At 39.4% G+C, this 22,584-nt stretch overlaps 1 protein-coding gene across 11 annotated transcripts in view; it reads left to right on the plus strand.

Annotated features, from left to right (window-relative positions):
* Positions 1-22,584, plus strand: part of ADGRL4 (adhesion G protein-coupled receptor L4) — a 99,149-nt gene that overhangs the window by 54,625 nt on the left and 21,940 nt on the right. For 9 of the 11 annotated variants that reach the window (XR_012160436.2, XM_073357250.2, XM_073357251.2 and 6 more), the window contains 10 exons: positions 8,628-8,783; positions 9,346-9,416; positions 11,258-11,437; positions 11,525-11,708; positions 14,311-14,427; positions 16,536-16,729; positions 17,978-18,148; positions 19,664-19,867; positions 21,413-21,633; positions 21,748-21,814. Coding sequence is in view for 10 of the 11 variants with exons in the window: in XM_073357250.2 (XP_073213351.1) it covers positions 8,628-8,783; positions 9,346-9,416; positions 11,258-11,437; positions 11,525-11,708; positions 14,311-14,427; positions 16,536-16,729; positions 17,978-18,148; positions 19,664-19,867; positions 21,413-21,633; positions 21,748-21,814 (1,565 nt within the window). In the remaining variant the exon portion in view is untranslated. The remainder of the gene's footprint in view (positions 1-8,627; positions 8,784-9,345; positions 9,417-11,257; positions 11,438-11,524; positions 11,709-14,310; positions 14,428-16,535; positions 16,730-17,977; positions 18,149-19,663; positions 19,868-21,412; positions 21,634-21,747; positions 21,815-22,584) is intronic. The other 2 variants (XM_073357253.2, XM_073357257.2) reach the window with 2 other exon arrangements.

Below are 22,584 nucleotides of genomic sequence, written 5' to 3' on the forward strand. Positions count from 1 at the left end.
ATCATGTTTCCATTTTACTACGTTGCTGTGAATCTGTTCTCAGGTTATCTGGGATTCATGTTGTGAGCACAATGAGCTGTAAAAATTACCTGTTTCTAGAAGATGTCTTGATTTTTACCATAAGCTTCAGAAATCATGTCTTCAAAGTTGTTTCACTTGACTGTTCCTAGCTTTGCTTTACTTTTTTGCCAGTTGAGAAAGATTACTTTTCATTATTACATTTGTCTGTCTATATCCATCTGTTGTCCCTTTTCCTGTACTAAGATTATGTCTACACTGCAGCCATAGGTGTGACTAAAGCACGTGTAGACATACCTGAGCTAGCATTGGTCTTGCTAGCTTTGTACTCAAGAGGCTAACCAATTTAGCCATCTGCTTTGCTGCAGCTTCACTATTATTATTCGAGTTAGCTAGATCCAAGCTAGCTTGGATATGCCTACACATGCTGAAGTCCCTGATTTCAAAGCAGTCGTATCCTAGATCAGGGGCTGGCAAAATTTTTAGCCTGAGGGCCACATCGGGTTTCCAAAATTGTATGGAGGGCTGGTTAGGGGAGGCTGTGTCTCCCCAAACAGCGAGGCATGGCCCGGCCCCCGCCTCCTATCCGACCCCGCCCCACTTCTCACCCCCTGACGGCTCCCCCGGGACCCCTGCCCCATCCGACCACCCCTTCTCCCTGTCCCCTGACTGCCCCCAGAACCTCTGCCCCAAACTGCCCCCCATCCAACCCCCTCCCTCCTTCCTGACTGCCCCATCCAGGACCCCTTCCCCATCCAACCCCCCTGTTCCCCGCCTTCTGACCACCCCGACCCCTATCTACACCCCCAACTCCCCAGCCGTCTATCCAACCCCTCCCCCCACTCCCTGCCCCCTTACCGCACTGCCTGGAGCACCAGTGGCTGGTGGCATTACAGCCGAACTGCCCAGAGCACTGGGTCAGGCCACAGCTCTGCAATTGTGTTGCCCGGCTGCCCAGAGCATTGCGCCGACAGCGCAGTGCACTGAGGCTGCTGGGGAGAGGGGAACAGTGGGGGAGGGGCTTGGGGTGAACCTCCTTGGCCAGGAGCTCAGGGACCAGGCAGGAGGGTCCCATGGGCCAGATGTGGCCCGCGGGCTGTAGTTTGCCCACCTCTGTCCTAGACTGTAAATATCTAGATGGGGCAAGGACCATCTCTTTGTTCTGTGATTGTACACCACCTAGCTCAATGGGGTCCTATTCCATGCCTAAGGTATTATAAATTAATAATAAACTTTTTCCCTGCTGTTCAGAGTGTAGACATTCTACTGTAATCCTCTAGTGGTCCTTGATTGTCGGCTTTCCTCTTCTTTTGTGCAAATCAGTGTGGATGGAGTTGACACATTCCAAAACAAAAATAACCTCGTGGCATAGTATGCCATTAAATACAGGTACAAAATAAATAAATTCAGTTTTGCAGTTTATCGAGGAAGCCATAGAGGATTACATTGTAACCCATGGATCTGCTACAGGGGGGAGAGGTCTCAGACATGTCTTCTACACACAGACAATAGCACCCTAGTGGAGTACCTAGGTGGCAGGCAGTGCCATATTTCTGGAGTGGACACCAGTATTATAATACGAATCTAGTAGTGTTGGCTATGCTGTACAAGTCAGAGCTGCTTAATTTGCACTAGGACAGTGCTGTCACTTGATGTATTTATGTGGCCCCAAGACACATTCTGAATTTGTATCAGAAGGGTAGCCGTGTTAGTCTGGATCTGTAAAAGCGGCATGGCAATATACAAAAACCTGTAGGAGAACACTTCAACCTCCCTAGACACAATAGCAGATTTAAAGATAGCCATCATGCAGCAAAAAAACTTCAGGAGCTGACTTCAAAGAGAAACTGCTGAACTTCAGTTCATTTGCAAATTTCTCAGGAAGAAAAGGAGTACTTGTGGCACCTTAGAGACTAACCAATTTATTTGAGCATGAGCTTTCGTGAGCTACAGCTCACTTCATCGGATGCATACCGTGGAAACTGCAGCAGACTTTATATACACACACAGAATATGAAACAATACCTCCTCCCACCCCACTGCCCTGCTGGTAATAGCTTATCTAAAGTGATCATCAGGTTGGGCCATTTCCAGCACAAATCCAGGTTTTCTCACCCTGTGAATGGCTCGCCAACTAGATAAGCAGTTTCTCCTTCCTTGGTGTTCACACCTCAACTGCTAGAAGAGGGCCACATCCTGCCTGATTGAACTAACCTCATTATGCCTAGGCTGCTTCTTGCTTGCATATTTATACCTGCCTCTGGAAATTTCCACTACATGCATCCGACGAAGTGGGTATTCAGCCACGAAAGCTTATGCTCCAGTATGTCTATTAGTCTATAAGGTGCCACAGGACTATTCTGAATTTGCACAATCTAAGCTTTCTTTAAACAAACAAACGAAAAGTTTCTATCCCTCTGGGATTTCATGTTAACCTTTCAAATGTGAAGCAAGCATAACTGATGCAATGTTGTATTCCTGGGTCTAAAGATAGCCTGAAACACTGTTTCTGGGAGATGGCAGTTCCCCACCATTAATCTAATTGGGCTGTTAACTCTAATATCTAATGATGACACTTTACATGTCAGTGGTAAGTTTTTCATGGCTGATCATTATATCAGATAGATTAGGGAAGGGGGTGATGATAACACCCACAGGGAGAAGAAAACTGGAGGTTTCTGTAGAGAAGGAAAAACAGAGGGAAGGAAGGACGAGAGTCACAAAGACAAGGGACAGAGAAATTGAGAAGGGAGAATAGAGAATGAAAAAACCACAAAGTAGAAATAGTGGTGGTCCTGAAGGTGAGGATATTTTCCCGCTTGTGATGCTCAATATAAGCTAAATAACAATTATAAGCTTATTTACTACATAAAAGCCATTTTCCACCCTTGATCTTTGTATATGAGTGAATGTTCTGCTGTGGGTCAATGGGGGGAATGGAGCCCTAAATTGTAACCCCAGTCCGAGGGGGTCAAAAATAGAATTTGTTCCTGTCCAGAATGAATTTGACATCTCTGCATCACAATTTCTGGAAGAAGTTGCACCATTCTTCCAAGCATGCACTTCTGCATTCGGGTCCTGACTTTTCCCCCAGCTGATTGGCCGTATGCCCTTCTTTGTCATAGCACATTAGAATGCCGTTTGTGCAGGGATATGGCATTATGCCACGTAGCTGTTATCGCTTTGCATATGCCCTTCTTAGGACAATTTGGAACCCACTTTGTGTACATTGTTCCCCTCCATAGTACAGAACCAAAAGGAACATCTGGTCCTTTACCAGTGGACTTTTCAATACCCTACAAGCTAATAATAAGCATAATTTATAATGGAGACATCAAGCTATCTTGACTGGCTGATGAAGAATCAAAGAAATATAGCTATGATCCCGTAGTTGGCAAGACTGAACATAATAACCATTCTCACTACCTTTATATTAATTGGAATTATCTTGCCTGCTGTAGTAAACGAGCAGTGACAAAAAAGCAGAAAGATAATAAAAAGTTATGCATCTCTTTTCATACTAGCTAACTGGTGCTCGTGGTGTTATTTTGGGGGATTTTGCTTTAATATTTCTTTCTGATCGGAGCTATTATAAAGTCTTCGAAGCTCAGTTCCAGAGTTTGTTTTGAATATTTTCTGAAAGGGAGGGTTCCTTGCTGAGCCATGGCAAATGGTCTTCTCATTAAAGGGCCCGATCCTTCAACCATCACTTATGAATCTTCTCACTAAAGACTACTCATGTGAGTTAGAGTTACAAGACTGGGCTTTTGGTGCCCAAACTTGCTCTGATTGTAGATAATCGGAGAATGAATGGGCTCCTAGCTATAAACCTCAGGTGGAAATGGATCACTTTCTAAAAGCATTGACAAGCTGTTGTCTCCTGTGTGGTCTAAAGTTGCACATGCATCTAAAATAGAATGACCCCCTCAAAACCCTACAAAAAGTACAAAAGAAAACTTAAACTGACACTGTTAACATTTTTAAAAGCAACATACAATCTACCTTGAAATGGCAGTAAAATCGTTGATGGCACCTACAAATCATATTGATTTAAAGAAAATATGAAGGTGATCAGTACCTTTAGTTATCTACTCCAGTAACTATTTTCTCCAGTAAATACTGTATTAGCTAGGTTTCATATATATTCATTCAGTATAGACAACTTAGCTGCAGATAAACTATTTGTATATACTCCTTAGCATCTTTGATGCCTTGTCCATGAGCTTCCACTTCTGTTTTTAAAATCCTGCTTCCTCATTAAGGTCTCCATTACAACTAATATGTGACAACAGTATGAAAAGAAAGGTAATTTATATAAATACCTAATAATGACAAATAAATGATTTGGGCTTATGAAAAACAAATTATCATATGTTGCAAGACAAGTATAATAACCTTGAAAAACTTGTAATGGTAAGTGACATAGCAACCTGATACTTAGCAATGATGATCTGGAATACGTTCAATTATTTATGCACTTCTCTAGGAGGTATAATTTTTAGGAAAGGAAGGTTGCTATTAGTCATCTATTGATTTTAATACCAACTTTATAAGTGTTGTTATAAATCAAACTATTAATAGATTATTTTAGCACACATTCGAATCAGGCATTTCAGGTTGTTGTGAAGTTTGTCATTTATTGATATTTCACAATGAGCTGCATGCTGGAGATCTTGTTAGGACTTACACATCCTTCTCTTCATAGCTGAGAAGGCCAAGAAAATCCCTGGAGGTAAGGCTCATCTGTGGAACCATTATGCAGACTGGTGTTGTCATTGTTTTCTCACCCTTGGCTCTTCAATTTAATCCAAGTGCATCTATGTTACAGTAGTGGGACACTGAGTGACATTTATGTGCTCCAAAAAAGAGCCATACAATTAATTGATGTGAATGGATTATTTAAATGCCGGGACTAGTGTCTTTGGCCCCATGCGTTCAAATGACAGCATTTGATTATGATTTACCTTTTGTGTAGGAATATCTCACATGGTACTTCTCTTTTTGTTTTCCTCACTTTTATCAATCCACTGAGATTTGACATGGTTGACACCTCAGCAGGCAGGTCATAAAAAACCATTCAGGTATAAATAATGCAAAAGCCCATATGATGAAGTCAAATGACTCAATATTTGTTAATTAAGTATAGAAATGAATTATCAACATAATACAGATGTCAGCAACTTAGTCTCACACTTGATCTTTCAAAATAACTCTTAGTGCCTTCCAGTGTGATTATGGCACCCTGTAATTGTCTAGGAAGGCCTCAGTCTAAACCAGTAGAAGATAGGAGGCTGTGGGGACCGTGGATAAAGCAATAAAAAAAAGTAGGGTGAGATGGTTCTTAGACTCCTCCATTAAATGTTCAAATGCCATGTACAATTCCATGTACAAAAGATTTTTTTAAAGCATTTATCTGATTTTTTTAACCAGACATGCTTGCCATTGGCAAATTATGTTCTATTAAATTACCAACAAATGATTCCCACCAAAAGCAGAAGCCCTTTGAGTATTCCTCAAATGCCTTTATGTATCTTTGCCTCCCTCCCCGCACTCAGACAAGTAAAATCTTTTTTTCTCCCTCCATTCTCATTGTTCTTCTTCCTCTGTTCTTCTAATATTTATTTTTTATTGTATTAACCCGTCCCTACCATTGTCTCTTCCTTCCAATTCCAAATGTCTCCCATTCTTCTTTATTCCCTGAATTTCTCCCTTCTCTCTCTAGTCCACATACCCTGACTTCTACTTTCCACAAATGTATTCCCACTCCTCCTTATCGGTACTCTCCCCTTTCTGTGCCAAATCCAGTCATTCTTCTTTTTCTTACCCATTTTTGCCTCACACATTCTCTGCCTCACAGAATCACTGTCACCAGAAATCCACTCTCTAATCTAACCAGTACCAGCACTGAAAACCAATGATCAGTTCCTCAAAACTAAAAGCCTATTTCATAATGTAGTGCCAATCTTTAAAAAAGGGAAGAAGGAGGATCCTGGGAACTACAGGCCAGTCAGCCTCACTTCAGTCCCTGGAAAAATCATGGAGCAGGTCCTCAAAGAATCAATCCTGAAGCACTTGCATGAGAGGAAAGTGATCAGGAACAGCCAGCATGGATTCACCAAGGGAAGGTCATGCCTGACTAATCTAATTGCCTTTTATGATGAGATTACTGGTTCTGTGGATGAAGGGAAAGCAGTGGATGTATTGTTTCTTGACTTTAGCAAAGCTTTTGACACGGTCTCCCACAGTATTCTTGTCAGCAAGTTAAGGAAGTATGGGCTGGATGAATGCACTACAAGGTGGGTAGAAAGCTGGCTAGATTGTCGGGCTCAACGGGTAGTGATCAATGGCTCCATATCTAGTTGGCAGCCGGTATCAAGTGGAGTACCCCAAGGGTCGGTCCTGGGGCCAGTTTTGTTCAATATCTTCATAAATGATCTGGAGGACGGTGTGGATTGCACTCTCAGCAAATTTGCGGATGATACTAAACTGGGAGGAGTGGTAGATATGCTGGAGGGGAGGGATAGGATACAGAAAGACCTAGACAAATTGGAGGATTGGGCCAAAAGAAATCTGATGAGGTTCAATAAGGATAAGTGCAGGGTCCTGCACTTAGGACGGAAGAACCCAATGCACAGCTACAGACTAGGGACCGAATGGCTAGGCAGCAGTTCTGCGGAAAAGGACCTAGGGGTGACAGTGGATGAGAAGCTGGATATGAGTCAGCAGTGTGCCCTTGTTGCCAAGAAGGCCAATGGCATTTTGGGATGTATAAGTAGGGGCATAGCGAGCAGATCGAGGGACGTGATCGTTCCCCTCTATTCGACATTGGTGAGGCCTCATCTGGAGTACTGTGTCCAGTTTTGGGCCCCACACTTCAAGAAGGATGTGGATAAATTGGAGAGAGTCCAGCGAAGGGCAACAAAAATGATTAGGGGACTGGAACACATGAGTTATGAGGAGAGGCTGAGGGAGCTGGGATTGTTTAGCCTGCAGAAGAGAAGAATGAGGGGGGATTTGATAGCTGCTTTCAACTACCTGAAAGGGGGTTCCAAAGAGGATGGCTCTAGACTGTTCTCAATGGTAGCAGATGACAGAACGAGGAGTAATGGTCTCAAGTTGCAGTGGGGAAGGTTTAGATTGGATATTAGGAAAAACTTTTTCACTAAGAGGGTGGTGAAACACTGGAATGTGTTACCTAGGGAGGTGGTAGAATCTCCTTCCTTAGAGGTTTTTAAGGTCAGGCTTGACAAAGCCCTGGCTGGGATGATTTAACTGGGAATTGGTCCTGCTTTGAGCAGGGGGTTGGACTAGATGACCTTCTGGGGTCCCTTCCAACCCTGATATTCTATGATTCTATGATTCTATAGTCCCCCCATCCATTCTCTATTTGTTCTCTCCTAAGCCCCTCTTATCAGCATGAGCCCCTCCATCAATTCATCAATGTTTGCACTCTCCCGCAAGCACTGTTTCCCCCCAACCCCTATCCAATGTATTCAGTTATCCCCAATTCACCAGTTTAATTTTGGCCCCTTTCCCAGTTCATCAGTTCTGTTTTCCATGTCCACAAGCCTTCAATTCAATTATCAGCCCCTCCTCTTCTAAATCTTTACATGTATTGGCTTCTAACTACAAATTAATCAATTCTTTTTTGGTCCTTCCTCTTTCCAGCCTGTTCAGTTCTTCCCTCCTCCCCCAGTACATAATTTCTCAGATCCCCACCCCACTGTTCACAATTACTCAGTATAGTTCCAAGGCTCAGTGTGTCAGTAGAATTCTTTGGTCGCTATCCCCAGTCAGTCAATATAATGCAAGACCCTCTTTCCCATGCATCAAATCAGTTTTTGCCCTGCCTTTCCAAATCCATCAGTTCACAGCTTTCCTTCCAACAATTCATCAGTTTAATTCTCTGACCCACTCTCACTCTGTCAATTGAATTACTGAACTTACCTACCCAAATTAATTAGGAAGGAATCATCAATTGTAGGAAAATTAAGTTTAAATGTGGATAAAATAGACAAGTCAAGCACTTTGAAGAGCCTTTGACTTTAATATTAGATTAACTAGACAGGCAAATTGATCCATTAAATACTAAAATAATAAAGCATTGATTTTAAATCAAAAGGCTGTGTATACCAGTTTCCTCTGTCTTTCCTAACTGAATAATAAGGTAGTACAATCTATTTTAGTATGATATGTAGAAAAAATAGGTTTTAGATTATTTTCATCATACATAATCTAGTATTTTGATATTGTTGAATTAACTTGTAAACTCACCTTTAAAACATGAAAAATACAGTATATGTACAAAGAAGGTTTTTTCAGTGAACAGTTGTTATAGCTGTGCAAAAAATCAGCAGTCTCTCATTGAAGAATATTTTTAATATTAAAGAGATGCTTAATTGTGCTTTATTGTCCCTAACCCTAAGTGATATAATTAGCAGATGTCTTTGCCATTCAATTTGGCTTTTTTAGCTTTTTGCTATTTTTTCTTTAATGTTATTTTGTGAAATCTTGATGTGAAATTGCTGTATGCATAACTTATCAACAAGGCAGCAAGTGTTAGTCTTTAAATACTTAATAAAAAATTCAATTTCTCACAATATTTGCAGATATAGATGAGTGCAGTGAAGCAGTAACTATTGCCTGTGGAGATCATGCGAAATGTGAAAATGTGGATGGAGGATATAACTGCTCCTGTAAGGAAGGTTATCAACCATCCACAGGAAAATTACAGTTTAAGCCAAATGATGGCACTTCCTGCCAAGGTAAATGATATTATAAAGGTTTATGTGTTATTATAGAACTACATCTTCTGAGAAACCCACCAGTGTCTCTTTATCTTCAGTTAGATTAATCAGCCAGACATGAAAAAGAGGCAAGACACTCATACCTACATTTTCTAAGAATATCATTGAGATGTACTCTTAGCAATATATTTGTACTGAACAATATGATGAAATCTGTTCTATATTGAAGACCCAACCTGACATTGTGTTGATGTGTATTCTAAACTGTATAAGTCTGATTTCTTCTCTCACTCATACCAGTGTAAACAGTGCATCAATGGGCCAAATTCTCTGCTGGTGTAAATTAGCAAAACTCCACTGAAGTAAGTGGAGCTGCTCCCATTGAAACCAGCAGAGAATGTGGCTTGGTGCCTTTATACCAGTGTCAAACCAGTAAGTGAGGTCAGAATCAGGTCCTAATAGTTTATGCTTGTGAATGATCCATATGCATGTGCAAGTTCCAAATACTGTAGAGGTTTGAGTTTTCTTATATAAGAACTGTTATACTGTAATTGATTAGTCTTCTTTTTAATTTCTACAGAAAATCCAAAGGCAAACTGCAAGTTACATAATGACTGTATAACTGAAAATATTACTAGAACATTAGCTGAAGTAAGTAGCAATGGTTTATAGATTAATTTGCAAATTCTTTTATTTTTTTCTCTTTTAAAATTGTTATTTCAATTATAATATCTATTGAGGCGCTTTTAACAAATGGTTGAAGAAGATATAATTGAACGTAAGCATATATATAGAAGTCTTTTTAATACTTCCAGCTTATTTGAAATGGGTTATGTATTTGAATCGCAGTGTTAATTTGCCTGCAAGCTTTGTTTTGTTTGTATCTCCAGTGAACTAAATCATGTTTTGCATAGAATTCAGAAGTGTGGTAATCACTCAACAGTTTCTGAATGGCAAGTTCTTGAAATTACACCTTTCTACATTTAATTATGTGCAGCTATTTGTTTGTTCTGAATGAAACCTAGAAAGATAATTTATAGAGGCAGTGAAGGCAAGTGACAAAATATAAAATAGAGCAATAATACACTTGGGTACCAATATTTTTCTCTCCTTCAAAACACTGTGTGTTAGGCTGCATGTGAAAGAACTGGGGAACCAGATTTTTACCCAGAAGCTTACATTTCAAACAGCAAATTAAATAAACTGGTGAGTCCGCAAGACTATCTGTTTCTGATTTGACTGAGTAAGTGAATCACCATGGGCGTGTTTGCTTTTTATCTCAAGCAGTTTGCCTCAATGATCAGATTTAAAAGAACCCAGTCTTTTAACATAAGAGGTTTGATTTCTTCAGTTTTAAGGTATACATTATATTAACATGCTTACTGTAAATTAAGTAGAGAAGACAGAATAAGTACAACATCTGAACTTAAAACCGAATGGCTGTCTGTTTTTAAACCTGTATTTAAACTAGGGTTTTAAACCTGTGTTTAAACTGGGTCAAAACCTTGAATCTAAATTTTGAAGAAAAATTAATGCTTTAAATTTGAGCCCTTGGATCTGAACCTACCCCTGTAGTTTTGATTCTGAGTTAGATCAAAAACAGAAAGAGGCCTGTTTTCCAGTTCCATTAGGATGCAACCAAAGATAAAGTCCGGATCTCACGAGAGCACTGTCTCAGGGGATATTCACCTTTGAGGTCACAGGAATCTCACCAAATTGGATGATCTCATGAAGTTTCTACTATTTAGGGATGAAATCTCATTGGATTTCAATGCCAGGAAATCTGAAACCCTTCTCTGATTCAGCCATGACACTGAATTCAGAACTCTAGCCTAAACCTCATACAGATCCAGATCTCAATCTTCTCAGCCCATTACTACTATAAATATTTGTGTACAAATGTTTCCATCTAATTATTTTATATTAATATTTTCAGTAGGGAAGTAATTTAATAGTTTTCAACCCTTAGCAGTGAGGATTAAGAATGCAATAGAATTTTGGTAATCTGTGTGCTTTATAGTCCTCATTTTTAAAAAAAACTGGCTATCTGTTTCCACCTCTCAGCAAAGATTTAACAGAAGAGGCTGTAGGTAAGTTGCCGTACTACTAAGACTTAATTATTTTTACAAAATATGCAACAAAACATTTACTAGTACATAATGGAGCATTATTCTAAATAAAACTGAGTTGTACTGGTCAAAATAAATTAAGACGGTATGCTGATTATGTATTATACTTTTACGATGGCTATTTGCCTGGTCAAATTCTGGCATGCCTAATCAATTGGAGTAGCTCCATAAGTAGACCCACTGACCTGCTGTGCCCTGTTTGTGTGCAGAAGCTGGCCCTTATTCACTAATTCACACAAATCCTTAATTTATTTCCCCATCGTTTGTGCAACTCTTGTGTTCTCAAAAAGTCACCCGTTGTGACTTTGCTGGTTGAAATGCCAGTGGAATCTCCTAAGTATACTGATTTCCTGTTTCTTTCAGATTAGGACTATAAAAGAACCCTTGGCTTTCCTGCAAGAAATCAATAGGAACACTGTAGGACAACTTTCACCTGTAGATGTGATTTCATATGTGGAAGCATTATCTGTATCTTACCCATCACTAAGTACCATGAATAACACAATTTCTGACAAGGAAGCACTTACTAATATGACTATTAATGTAAGTGACTTGAGCCTTACTATTGTATTTTTTTCTTTTATAAATAGCATAAGGCTTTTGTGCTCAAAAATATTTTTATACTGACAGGTTTTTGTTAACACCGTGAACAATTTTGTTCAAAAGGAAAAAATTACAGTTTGGGAAGCACTCCCTACAGATAACAGGAGAACAAGTCTCACTAAGCTGATGCATGCTGCGGAACAGGCAACGCTGCTCATGTCACAGAACTTCAAAAAGACAACACAGCTAGATGTTAATGCAAGTGAAATGGGTAAGAAAAAGAAAATGAATGTAAGTGATACTTTAGATGTGAATTACACTATGAAGTTTTTTCAGTATAAACTGTTGAGATTAAAGTAGTGTTATGGGAACCCCACAGATTTTGGTTTGTATGAGCAACCAAAAAACACCTACAGATTTTGGGCCAGATGCTCGGCTGATGTAAATCAGCTAACTTGATTGACTTCAATGAAGGTAAGACCAGGTGTAAAAGCTGAAGATCTAGCTTGGTTCTTAGAGGGATGATGTAGCGGATCATGCTTTCAGCTCTGAATGTTTCCCAGTTCAACCCTCACTCATGACCAAAGTGGCAGTCATCTTTTAGCAAATCATTGTACATCTTGAACAGATGCATTAAAAACACCAACAGAATGAAAATTAGAGTTGCTAACAGAACTCTACAAGCCATGTTTTGTTTTATTTTTGATTCAGGAAAAGCAATGTAAACAAACTTTGAACTAGTCTGTGCTTTGAAGGCCCAGCCCTGTGTTGGTGATGGTACAGCTGTGTTTTGAGTTTCAGGAAAGCACAGAGAAGGATATTGGAGAAGATCTCAACTTGGCTCTCATGACTTTCCACTATCTCCCTCCATGTATCAGTTGCTTGTCTTCTGTATTGTGGTCTTAGGAAGACACTAAGAGTGGGATTTTCAAAAGTTCTCAGCTTTGGTCTATTTCCTCTCACTGAAGTCAGCGATGCAGTGAAGATAACAGTGTTACTAGAGGTTTCAGTGGGAGCAGAGTAAGGCGAGTGCTGAACACTTTTTGAGACTCTATCCTAAGACTATGGGTATGTTTAAACTACCCGCCGGATCAGCGGGCAGCAATCAATCCAGCGGGAGTCGATGTATCGCGTCTAGTCTAGACACAATAAATTGACCCCAGAGCGCTCTCCCGTCAACTCCTGTACTCCACCACTGCGAGAGGTGCAGGAAGAGTCGATGGGGGAGCGGCAGCAGTCGACTCACCACAGTGAAGACACCGCTGTGAGTAGGTCTAAGTACATCAACTTCAACTATGTTATTCACGTAGCTGAAGTTGCGTAACTTAGATCAATCCCCTCTCCCCCCTCCCCCCGCAGTGTAGACCAGGCCTAAATTATTGTTTCCCTTTTTTTGATTGTGACCAGCCATTCTGCTTTCCTCCTTCCAGAGCAACTCATATATCCTCTGATTGACCCGGTTTCCTGGTCTGGTGTAGTAAAATCCAGTATTCCTTCCCCTGGTCACATCAATCTCACCCTTTACAGATCACTCCCCAAATGCACCGTGATACTGAGAAAAAACCTGCCTCAGTTTCTGAGGAAGCACAGATCCTTTTCCTTCTTTCACTTCAGTGAGATTTGCTGCTGTCAGATGAAATGAGGGAGAGAACACAGTGGTTCATTCTGTCTCATACACTCCAGGGAGCCTGTTGCATTTGTAATTTGTAGCACAGATGGACCCAGTTGTATGGCCAACTGTGGGACCAGTTTACTAGGCCACACCTGAAAGAGAGCAGATGCTAATACAGGGACCCAATGGAGAGCTTTGAAAATTTCAGTCATTTTCTGGCAAAGTTTTGTTTGAGAATCTGAATTTATGGGCACTTATCCAAACTGAACCCAAGCTCTAAACCTTTTGAAGTTTTCCCATTACTACTCAGCACTACAAACATCTTACCCACAATGCTGATGTGTTTCTCACAAACTTATTTTTGAGACCAGTCCCACAATAATATCTCATTCTCCATTGCATTTCATGGCACAGCTTCTTTAACTACAGGCTATCCAAAACTTCAGCCGCGAAGAACTATTTCTTATGTCCTGACAAACATTTTCTGGCAGCTGGTCTATTGAAAAGCTCATATTGTTTTTGTGTGCTGCACTATAAGCAATGCAGATGGTCTAGTTTAGTGATTCTAGCCCATCAGTCAAGTTTTAGATTTTTTTTCTTTTTCTTTAAGGCCTGATTGACTTTTTTTTCCCCACTGTTGGTGATTGAAACTCTGCACTATAATGAACTGAGTAAAGAGCTCAGTGTCCTCTAATGTAGTTTTTGTCCTGAGGGGCGATGATTGTTTGTTTGTTTTTGTTTTGTTTGTTGACAGCACACGTCATTATTATTATTATTATTATTATTATGGTGCAATGTGCATTTCATACCAGGGAATGATAACTGTGAGGGTATTCACTTTTCAAAAATTGGCTTTTTCAAATGTTACTATTCAATGGAGCATTTTATCCTTTGCTTTTTATAATTGTGATTTGTGGTCCCTTTCAGAAATGAATTTTTAATAAAGCAATAGCTCTTCCTAAAGTAACCTACATTATTCTTTCCAGGGCCTAATTTAATGCAAAGTAAATAAAAGACCATATTTTTCATGGAAAGAATAAAAGGTATGAGAGAAAAATGTATGCATTAGAATAACAAAGTCTAGAGGTTTAAAGCAAACATGTACCATATTAATAGCATTTCTCCTTGAAATATTTGGCACAATGGTGTATTCTTAAAATTCACAATAATTATGCAATCCGATGTCACATTTATTAACCTAACTGTAAAATTATGTTAGACTGTAATGGAAGTGATTTGCATAGTATTTTTCTTTTTACAGCTCTCAAGGTTTTGGCTTTTGATTCGCACCACACGAAACATATTCACCCTCATGCACGCATGGGAGGAGATTATATAAAGATATCTCCAAAGAAAAAGGAATCACCTAATTCTAATGGTAAGAAAAAGCCATTAAACAATAGCTTGTTTTAAGCAGCATTCCTGGTACCTACTTGCTGGCAAAAATCAGATGCATAATTCACTAACTGTGCAGTTGTGATGTTGATAGCAATAGAGAAAGACATTTGTAACACCTTGTTGTCTAGCCCTGTGTCCTATCTGCTCTACAGCTTCCACTGCTGTAATGCACCGCAGGAAAATTATGCCTCTTGTTTTTGTATGAGTACAGCCCTCCATTTTTTTTTTTATTACAATATGTTTTAAATGTACTAAAATACTAATGATCATACTGGCACATCTAAAGCACTTTACATGGAAGCATATTGCTGTAGCTATCGTAAAGCTTGAGGTGCATGTACGTATATTAAAAATATGTAAAGTAAGATCCAAGTGTAACTAGCCCATCCAGACTGACCCCAACCCCCAAGGAATGAACTGATCAGCAGCACAATAAAACTTCCCATTCCCAACCATCCCACACATCTCAACCCACTCCTCAGCAAAAAGAAAGCCAAGACAGTAGACAAGTCTTACAAGCTGTCAGAGTTGGATTAAGTGGAAGGAATGACTTGCAGACTCAGTTATCCCTCCTGAAAATACCCCATCAAATGTCCTTTGAAACCAAGATGCTGTTACCCTGATTGCTCTGGTGGGAGTACCACACAGAGACGTACGAAAGTGATGGTGGCTATATTGAGAACCTAGAGGGATAATATACCATTTATGTGAAATCCCCTCACACATGACAATCTATCCCCCTAAACTGAAACACATCAGCTGTGTAATAGCACATGGCACCACTGTATAACACTTTAGGACAGCCAGTGAAGAAAAAATGTCTAACTGAAACAAGGTGGAGAATTTTGGCAGGCATAATGTATCAAAATGATCTGCGAGAGATGGTGTAGTACTGCACTTCTCAAACTGTGGGTTGGGACCCTAAAGTGGTTTGCAACCCCATTTGAATGTGGTTGCCAGGGCTGGCGTTTTACTCGCTGAGGTCTGGGGCTGAAGCCAAAGCCCAAAGGCTTCAGCCCTGGGCAGTGGTGCTCAGGCTTCAACTTAAGCCCTGGGAGGTGGAGCTCAGGTTACAGCCCCACCTCCACTGTGCCCTCGATTGTGTAGTAATTTTTGTTGTCAGAAGGGGGTCACAGTGTAAGGAAGTTTGAGAACTGCTGGTGTAGTGCAATGAGTAGGGTACTGGCTTCTGGGATTTAGAAGACCTGAGCTCTGTCTCTGGCTCAACCACAGATCCACTCGGTGACCTTGGGCAAGTCACTTCACAACTCACTGTATCTCTGTGTCCTCTTCCAGCACTAGCGTATCGTATCTTGTTTAGTTTGTAAGCTTATCTGGGCAGGGACTTTCTTACTATGTGTTTGGACAGCACTTAGCATAATGAGATCCTGATCTTAGTTGGGGCCTTATAGTGTCACTGAAATATGGATAATAAGAAGAAATGAGACTTTTGCCAGAACACCAGAATTAGTGCCCCAAATCTGGCAAAACCAACCTTGAGTTCTTTCTCCATCTTTACCTGGGTTTGCAGTCAATCAAAACCTCACTCCCAAACGCCACAGAAGGACATGGTATCTGTACTGACTCAGGAGGAAGCATTCTACATATTACTGGGGGTTTCTGTGCCTTGCATGTCTCCTATCCAGCCACTGACCAGGCATGAAATCCTGGGTGCAGTAAAAGTAATGGCCACATTCCCATTGACTTAAAAATGGGGCCAGGATTTCACCCCAATATTAACATTGTTTATCTTACAAGATCTGACACATGACCTGCAGCCGGAGGTAGTATTGCTTCAAGCATACATTGCTCCAGAAAAAAATATGCATCTACCCTGTTGGAATACCCAATATAAACTCGCATTTTTAATTCCAATGGACATTATTACCTTGTTTTAAATCAGGCTATATTTCACTGTCTCTAAACCATTTTTGTAAGTATTCCACAAAGATTCCATCTGTTTTGCATATTTTATGCCATAGCAGTAATAATGTCTATTGTTTATTGTTCCCTTAATGTCTTCAATTTTGTTCTACTATTAAAAAAAAAACCCCACAAACTACTAAACACAGTCTGTTTGATTGATAGGCACTGTTGCAGTTGTGTTTCTGAGGTATAGCAATATTGGTCCTTTGCTTTCATCATCTAAAAACTCCTCATCGAAAGATAGTTCAGAGCAGAGAGAGACAGTAAGCTCATCAGTTATTGCTGTTGCAATTAATTCAAATCCACCTACACTCTATGAGCTTGAGAAAATAACATTTACTTTAAAGTACTTCAAGGTAAGATTTTTTTTAATCAACATCTGAAGAAAGGAAAACAGTACTGTAATTATTTGATGTGATATAGCTGTACCTGCAGGATATGTTGGCTACCATGGGAAAATGTTGCTAGAATATGTCAACAGTAATAACTACAGAGTCACTGGGCTGTAAAGGTGGGGAAAAAGTTATGAGTGCGATCAGAGAATCCTTCCGGCTTCTGACCTTTCTGTATTTAGGATAATCTCGCCAACAGTTGGTCAGATGATTAGAGCTATAGCCATAAAAGGGAAACACTTCAAATCAGATTGAAGCAGATTTCCGTAGGAGAAGTGACTGCAGAACCTTTTTGTTGTGTGCACGTTACCGAGTGTAGCACATCAGGGCCCTGGCCCGTGCCATACCATGACTGGCACTCCGAGGTCTTACCCCAAATACAAATAATAATAATATGGGTCTTGGCAGTTGCTAGCATCACATTTGATGTCAGTGTGTTGATGTTGGGCCAGAAATGGCCTTAAGTGCCAATTAACCTGACTCCCTCCTCCTCCTCCCCTGCCCACCTGACCCTCTGGCTGGACTTATAAAATGTAGAGGAGAAATCTATTTTCTCCCTGTGCTGTGACTATTGCAACACAAGATAATTTATGAGCAGTGAGCTAAGCCTCAAGTCCTTTTCTAGTTCACATTACTTGTAGATGGAGGCACCCCAGGTTGCTTTACAAGTGCCCAAGGTCTTCAGTGTGACAGAACAGAAAGACCCATGTTGCCTTCGGGCTGCAAATGAAGAGGCAGGAAATGAGAAGGAAAGAATGGAACCAAGCTGTTCTATTGGGTAGGATAGGGGCAGCAATGTGGCTGTAATGTTGCAAGTTGTTCCATTCAATAGGTGCATGTATGTATGTATATATAGCTGTGTACCAGATATAAGATTCTGACACCTTTTTAAGTGCCAGGAAGGTTGGGTAATTGGGTCAGTCCAGCTTGTTTAGCCTGCTGTTAACTAGGTGAAACAGGTATTTCAATGTTGTGCCATTTTTAATTGCCTGGGATAGATTTGTTTGTTTGTTTTATGTTTTGATTTATGTTCTGAGGGTTGGTTTGGGGTGGGGGGCAGGTTGTGTCTAGGTTGGGGTTTTATTTTTTTCTTGAACCTTCCTTCAGTCAAATACAATGTTTAATGAATTGTTCTGGCTAATGTAACAACAGTCTCTTGATGGAAAATTTCCTGCCTTTCACCATCAGTAAAACATCTTATTTCTCTTCCAGACTGCAGATAAGGATATTAAATGTGCATTTTGGAACTACTCAGCAGATACAATGAATGGCAACTGGTCTACCGAAGGCTGTGAGCTGACACACTCCAACACTACTCATACCTCATGCAAATGTAATCATCTGACTCATTTTGCTGTTTTGATGTCTTCAGGCGGCTCTCTTGTAAGTGCTATTTTTCACTTAGTGTTTTACCAGATACTTAGATCTCATTTAATGTGTTTTTTTTTTCATTACCACTAATATACTTCCCCTCCCCCAAGCCTCCTTTTGGTTCCATCTCTTTTTCCTCATTCAGCAAACACACAGTTTATTGTGAACAGTGCAAACACAATTCCTCCAATTTCTGTCTGAATTTCTTTGTGTCCATTTTGCAGTATGACAGGACAGTGATGCAGCAAAGAATCTTGTTCCAAACCTGCAGTCTGTGGCTTTTTATTTCAAAACCCACTTCAAGGCTACAATGTGATTTAACTGGTATCTGAAGTGGTCAGCAAGACATATGGCCTGGGATTTTTCTCACAATGCTTTTTGTCATATATTTGTCTTGATATCTAAAAATCTGGACTGTCTCCTTTAAATGTATCCCCTGAGTTGCAATAGCACTGTCAGAAAATTGTATAGGAATAGCAAGGCAGGACTGAGTTCATGAACATTAAAACAGAGACTCTCACAAACATCACAGAATTGTGAAAATGACCCCTCACTTTGGGCCCCACTTACATTAAAAGGCCCCTAAGATTTTTGGAATCCATACAGGATATATAAAGAGCCTAGGTTTAGCCTTGGGAGGCAGCTTTTTTTAGTCATCAGAATCGGCGATAAGAAGAGCATTGGCATGAGTACGTTGTGCTGAGACAATTCTTCCACACTGTCCACTTCAGTCTGATAGAGGGAGCGTCTTAGTTGCTAAATAGCATCTTAAGTCTTCCGTTCAAATTTAAGACTTTTGAGGTGTCCTTGTGTAGTTTATTTTAAAAAGAGGATAATCTCTGGGCCTGTATTTAGAATCCATACTTAGATATACTTTATGGCCAGCCACAGCCTGTCCTTATGCGGTCACGTATTTCAGAGGTTCTTTTTGCTGAATACCAAGTAGCCAATGTAACTGTCCTTCTGAACAGAAAATACGTGCACATAATCATTAAAAATAGCCCATAATATTTTAGACCATATCCATGCTATGTATCTTGAACTAGCATTTGATTTAAGCAATTGTGATTTCCAAGTCTTTTATTGCTCATGTTTACACTGAAGAAAAGAGATGCCCTTATGCTATGTAGGCAAATATGAATGAGTCTCTGATGGGTAATATTTTAATGTCAAGTATTAATACATTTTATATTGCCAATATGTTTATCATTTAGTAATAGATCAGATATTTTAAGTCATATTACCAGATATCAATACTAAGATGATATTATGCAAGGAAATAACACATCACTGGTGTTAAGAACATTGAAATATTTATTTTACTATTGGTTTTCCTGAGCATTATATCTGCCTCAAAAAAAAAAAAAACTTCTGAGATGATCAAAAGTATGCATTTGCACTGCAACCCTACACACAGTTTTGATGTATGTTTTGTAAAAAGGTAAAAGGGACTATATTATAGAATGATGCTTTTTTGACAAGGTACACAGTTATTCTCTTAACTATTATATTATAATTTCCCCCCAGGGTGTTACAAATTATAACATTCTTACAAGAATCACTCAGCTAGGAATAATTATTTCGTTGATTTGCCTCTCCATGTGTATTTTTACCTTCTGGTTCTTCAGTGAAATTCAAAGCACTAGAACGACAATTCACAAAAATCTCTGCTGCAGCCTTTTCCTGGCAGAACTTATCTTTCTTGTTGGAATTAATATGAACAATAATAAGGTGTGTAGCCTTTGTCTTTCCTTGATTTTTACATTTTTGCAAAGTAAATATACAGAATAAAGTACCATTTTCCATATAGCACGCAATAGTTTCTGATGTTAATATGAATATTCTAGTGCTATTGAGTCTCCACAGTACTTATGGTGAACACAAAGTGTTTTTTCTGTGCATGCTTTAGTTCAAGAAATGGAGCCACATTAATTGATGTAGCTACATTGAATTCAATGGTGCTTTGCCAGTTTACACTATCTGAGACCTTGGCCTCCATGTGGTTGGTATTTCAGCTGTTTCACAACCCTAATGTTTTGGCCTTTAACAGTTCCACCAACTAAGCATTTAGGTGCTGTACAAAGCAATGCTGGCGAATCAATGGATGGCACTTTTCCCTCAGAGTCAGTCCTGAATAAAGCCCCAGTCTTGTGTTAAAGACACTGTGCTGCTAGAGGTGCCATCTATCAGATAAGATCTAAAAGTGAAGTCTTGACCATTCACTGTCACTTTGTTAGTCTCTAAGGTGCCACAAGTACTCCTGTCCTTTTTAAGACCTCATAGAATCATAGAATATCAGGGTTGGAAGGCACCTCAGGAGATCATCAAGTCCATTGTCATATATTTGTCTTGGTATCTAAAAATCTGCTCAAAGCAGGACCAATCCCCAATTAAATCATCCCATGACACTCTTCAGTGGAGTACGAATGTTGAGCCCTGCTTCCTGGGAAGATTATAGTTCAGTTAGATATATTCTGCCTACCTAAAGTATCCTGTGGTTTCAAGTGAATATGGTATTCTTCACTTCCTGCCTTAAACTGCTGGTTAGCATTGATGTGTACCACACCAGAGGTGGCTGAGTCAGTAGGGGAGGGGGTTGTGACGTAATCCCTGCATAATCTACCTCAATGATGTAAAAAGACCTCTTTATCACCTTGAGATTCTCAGGTGAAAGTTGCTATGTACATGTAAGATATTAATAATTATAATTTTTGAATTAGCTTGACATCTTCTCTTTTTTCATGTATTGAAGAACAGTATTTTAAATTGATTGAAAAATATCACTTGAAATTCCTGAGACAGCTCTCCGGTATTGATTGACTGAGGAGTGTAATTTTACAAGCATTGTTTACTAAAAGCATGTCCATAGGCTTTAAAATAAAACTTTAAATAATGATTTGTCAGGCAATTTAATTTTGGTATCTCAAGGAAAAATGCATCTTGATTAATTCAGCACAATATATAGACTAAACAGCAATTGTGGGGTCAAGAGTGTCCATTTATAGATGTGATTTGGGCAGGGAGACACAGACATATCCACAGCTCGATTTTAAAAGTTAAATATATTTTCTTTGCCCTACAGATTGCTACAGAAAAATAATAATGAAGACGTTTAGTTTTCTGTTTAGGCCAAGTATCTCTAAATCATGGTTAAATTTTGACTATGATGATACCCTTTTGGCATAATTATTAATAAACAGAGCCCCAGGTCATATATTGTAATAGTAATAAATTAATTACTATTTATAACTTTGCTTTCTCTGGTTGACTTTCTAGCTCTTCTGTTCAATCACTGCTGGATTACTCCATTATTTCCTTTTAGCTGCTTTTGCATGGATGTGCATTGAAGGCATACACCTGTACCTCATAGTTGTGGGAGTCATCTACAACAAGGGATTCTTACACAAGAACTTCTATATCTTTGGTTACGTGAGTCCAGCAGTGGTGGTCGGAATTTCAGCAGCGCTAGGATATAAATATTACGGCACTACCGAAGTGTAAGTTGCTGTTTTACATGTCTGTTTCAGTCAATAACATGATGTAAGAATGCACAGGAAGTATATGCAGGAGTTGGGCACATTTCAAGACATTCTGTGCTGTTTATTTTTCAGATGTTGGCTCAGCACAAAGAATAACTTTATATGGAGTTTTATAGGACCAGCATGTCTAATAATTCTTGTAAGTATAATTTTCCTTTTTTATTATAGTTCATAAAACTGATAATAAAAGGTGTTTAATAATCACTAAACTATTGGCAGTTTATCTGTGAGTGCTAACTGTGGGGCAGGATTGATTATTTTAGACTATTTTTATAGTGTCTCTAAATTATTTCTATGCTGTACATCTAAATGCTTTGCTAGCCTGGAAAACAAATGTTTGACTAACAAAACTCCATGGCAGATCAGGGCTGTTTCTTTATACTTTTTTTCTTCCTTTTAACTTGATAGTTTTAGGAATTCAGTGCAGCATTTTTAGTCTGTAAGAAGCAACATCTTCACATTTAAGTGGTATCTCAGCAAGGCTCAGCAGGAGGTGTATACAGACACTGTGCCAACAGACAGATAATCTAGTATTTGAAATGTTCCGTTACTTAATCTTTTATCAGTGATCGGTCATCTTAGAAGATTAGACTGTCATCTTTATGGTTTTATCTTTCCTATGTACCCTGTCATCATCAAAGCTATTTTAAACTAAATTGCGATGTCAACGACAAGAACCCTCTATTTCACGTGGGCAGACAAGTCAAGTATTGATAGCCCTATTTCAGATCGGAAGAGGGCCTTTTTAATTCTTATTGGAAGTGGTTTCAAACCTGTAAATTTGGCAGGTATTATATGTTCCATTCTAAATAAGACATCTTTTGGTACTTTACAGCACCTAGAAATGCTCTTGAAGTTTAACAAACCATTCCATCTGTAATTGGGCATCACTGTATATAAAAAGATTGA

The sequence above is a fragment of the Lepidochelys kempii genome, chromosome 8, assembly GCF_965140285.1.
Source record: "Lepidochelys kempii isolate rLepKem1 chromosome 8, rLepKem1.hap1, whole genome shotgun sequence".
NCBI lineage: Eukaryota > Metazoa > Chordata > Testudines > Cheloniidae > Lepidochelys > Lepidochelys kempii.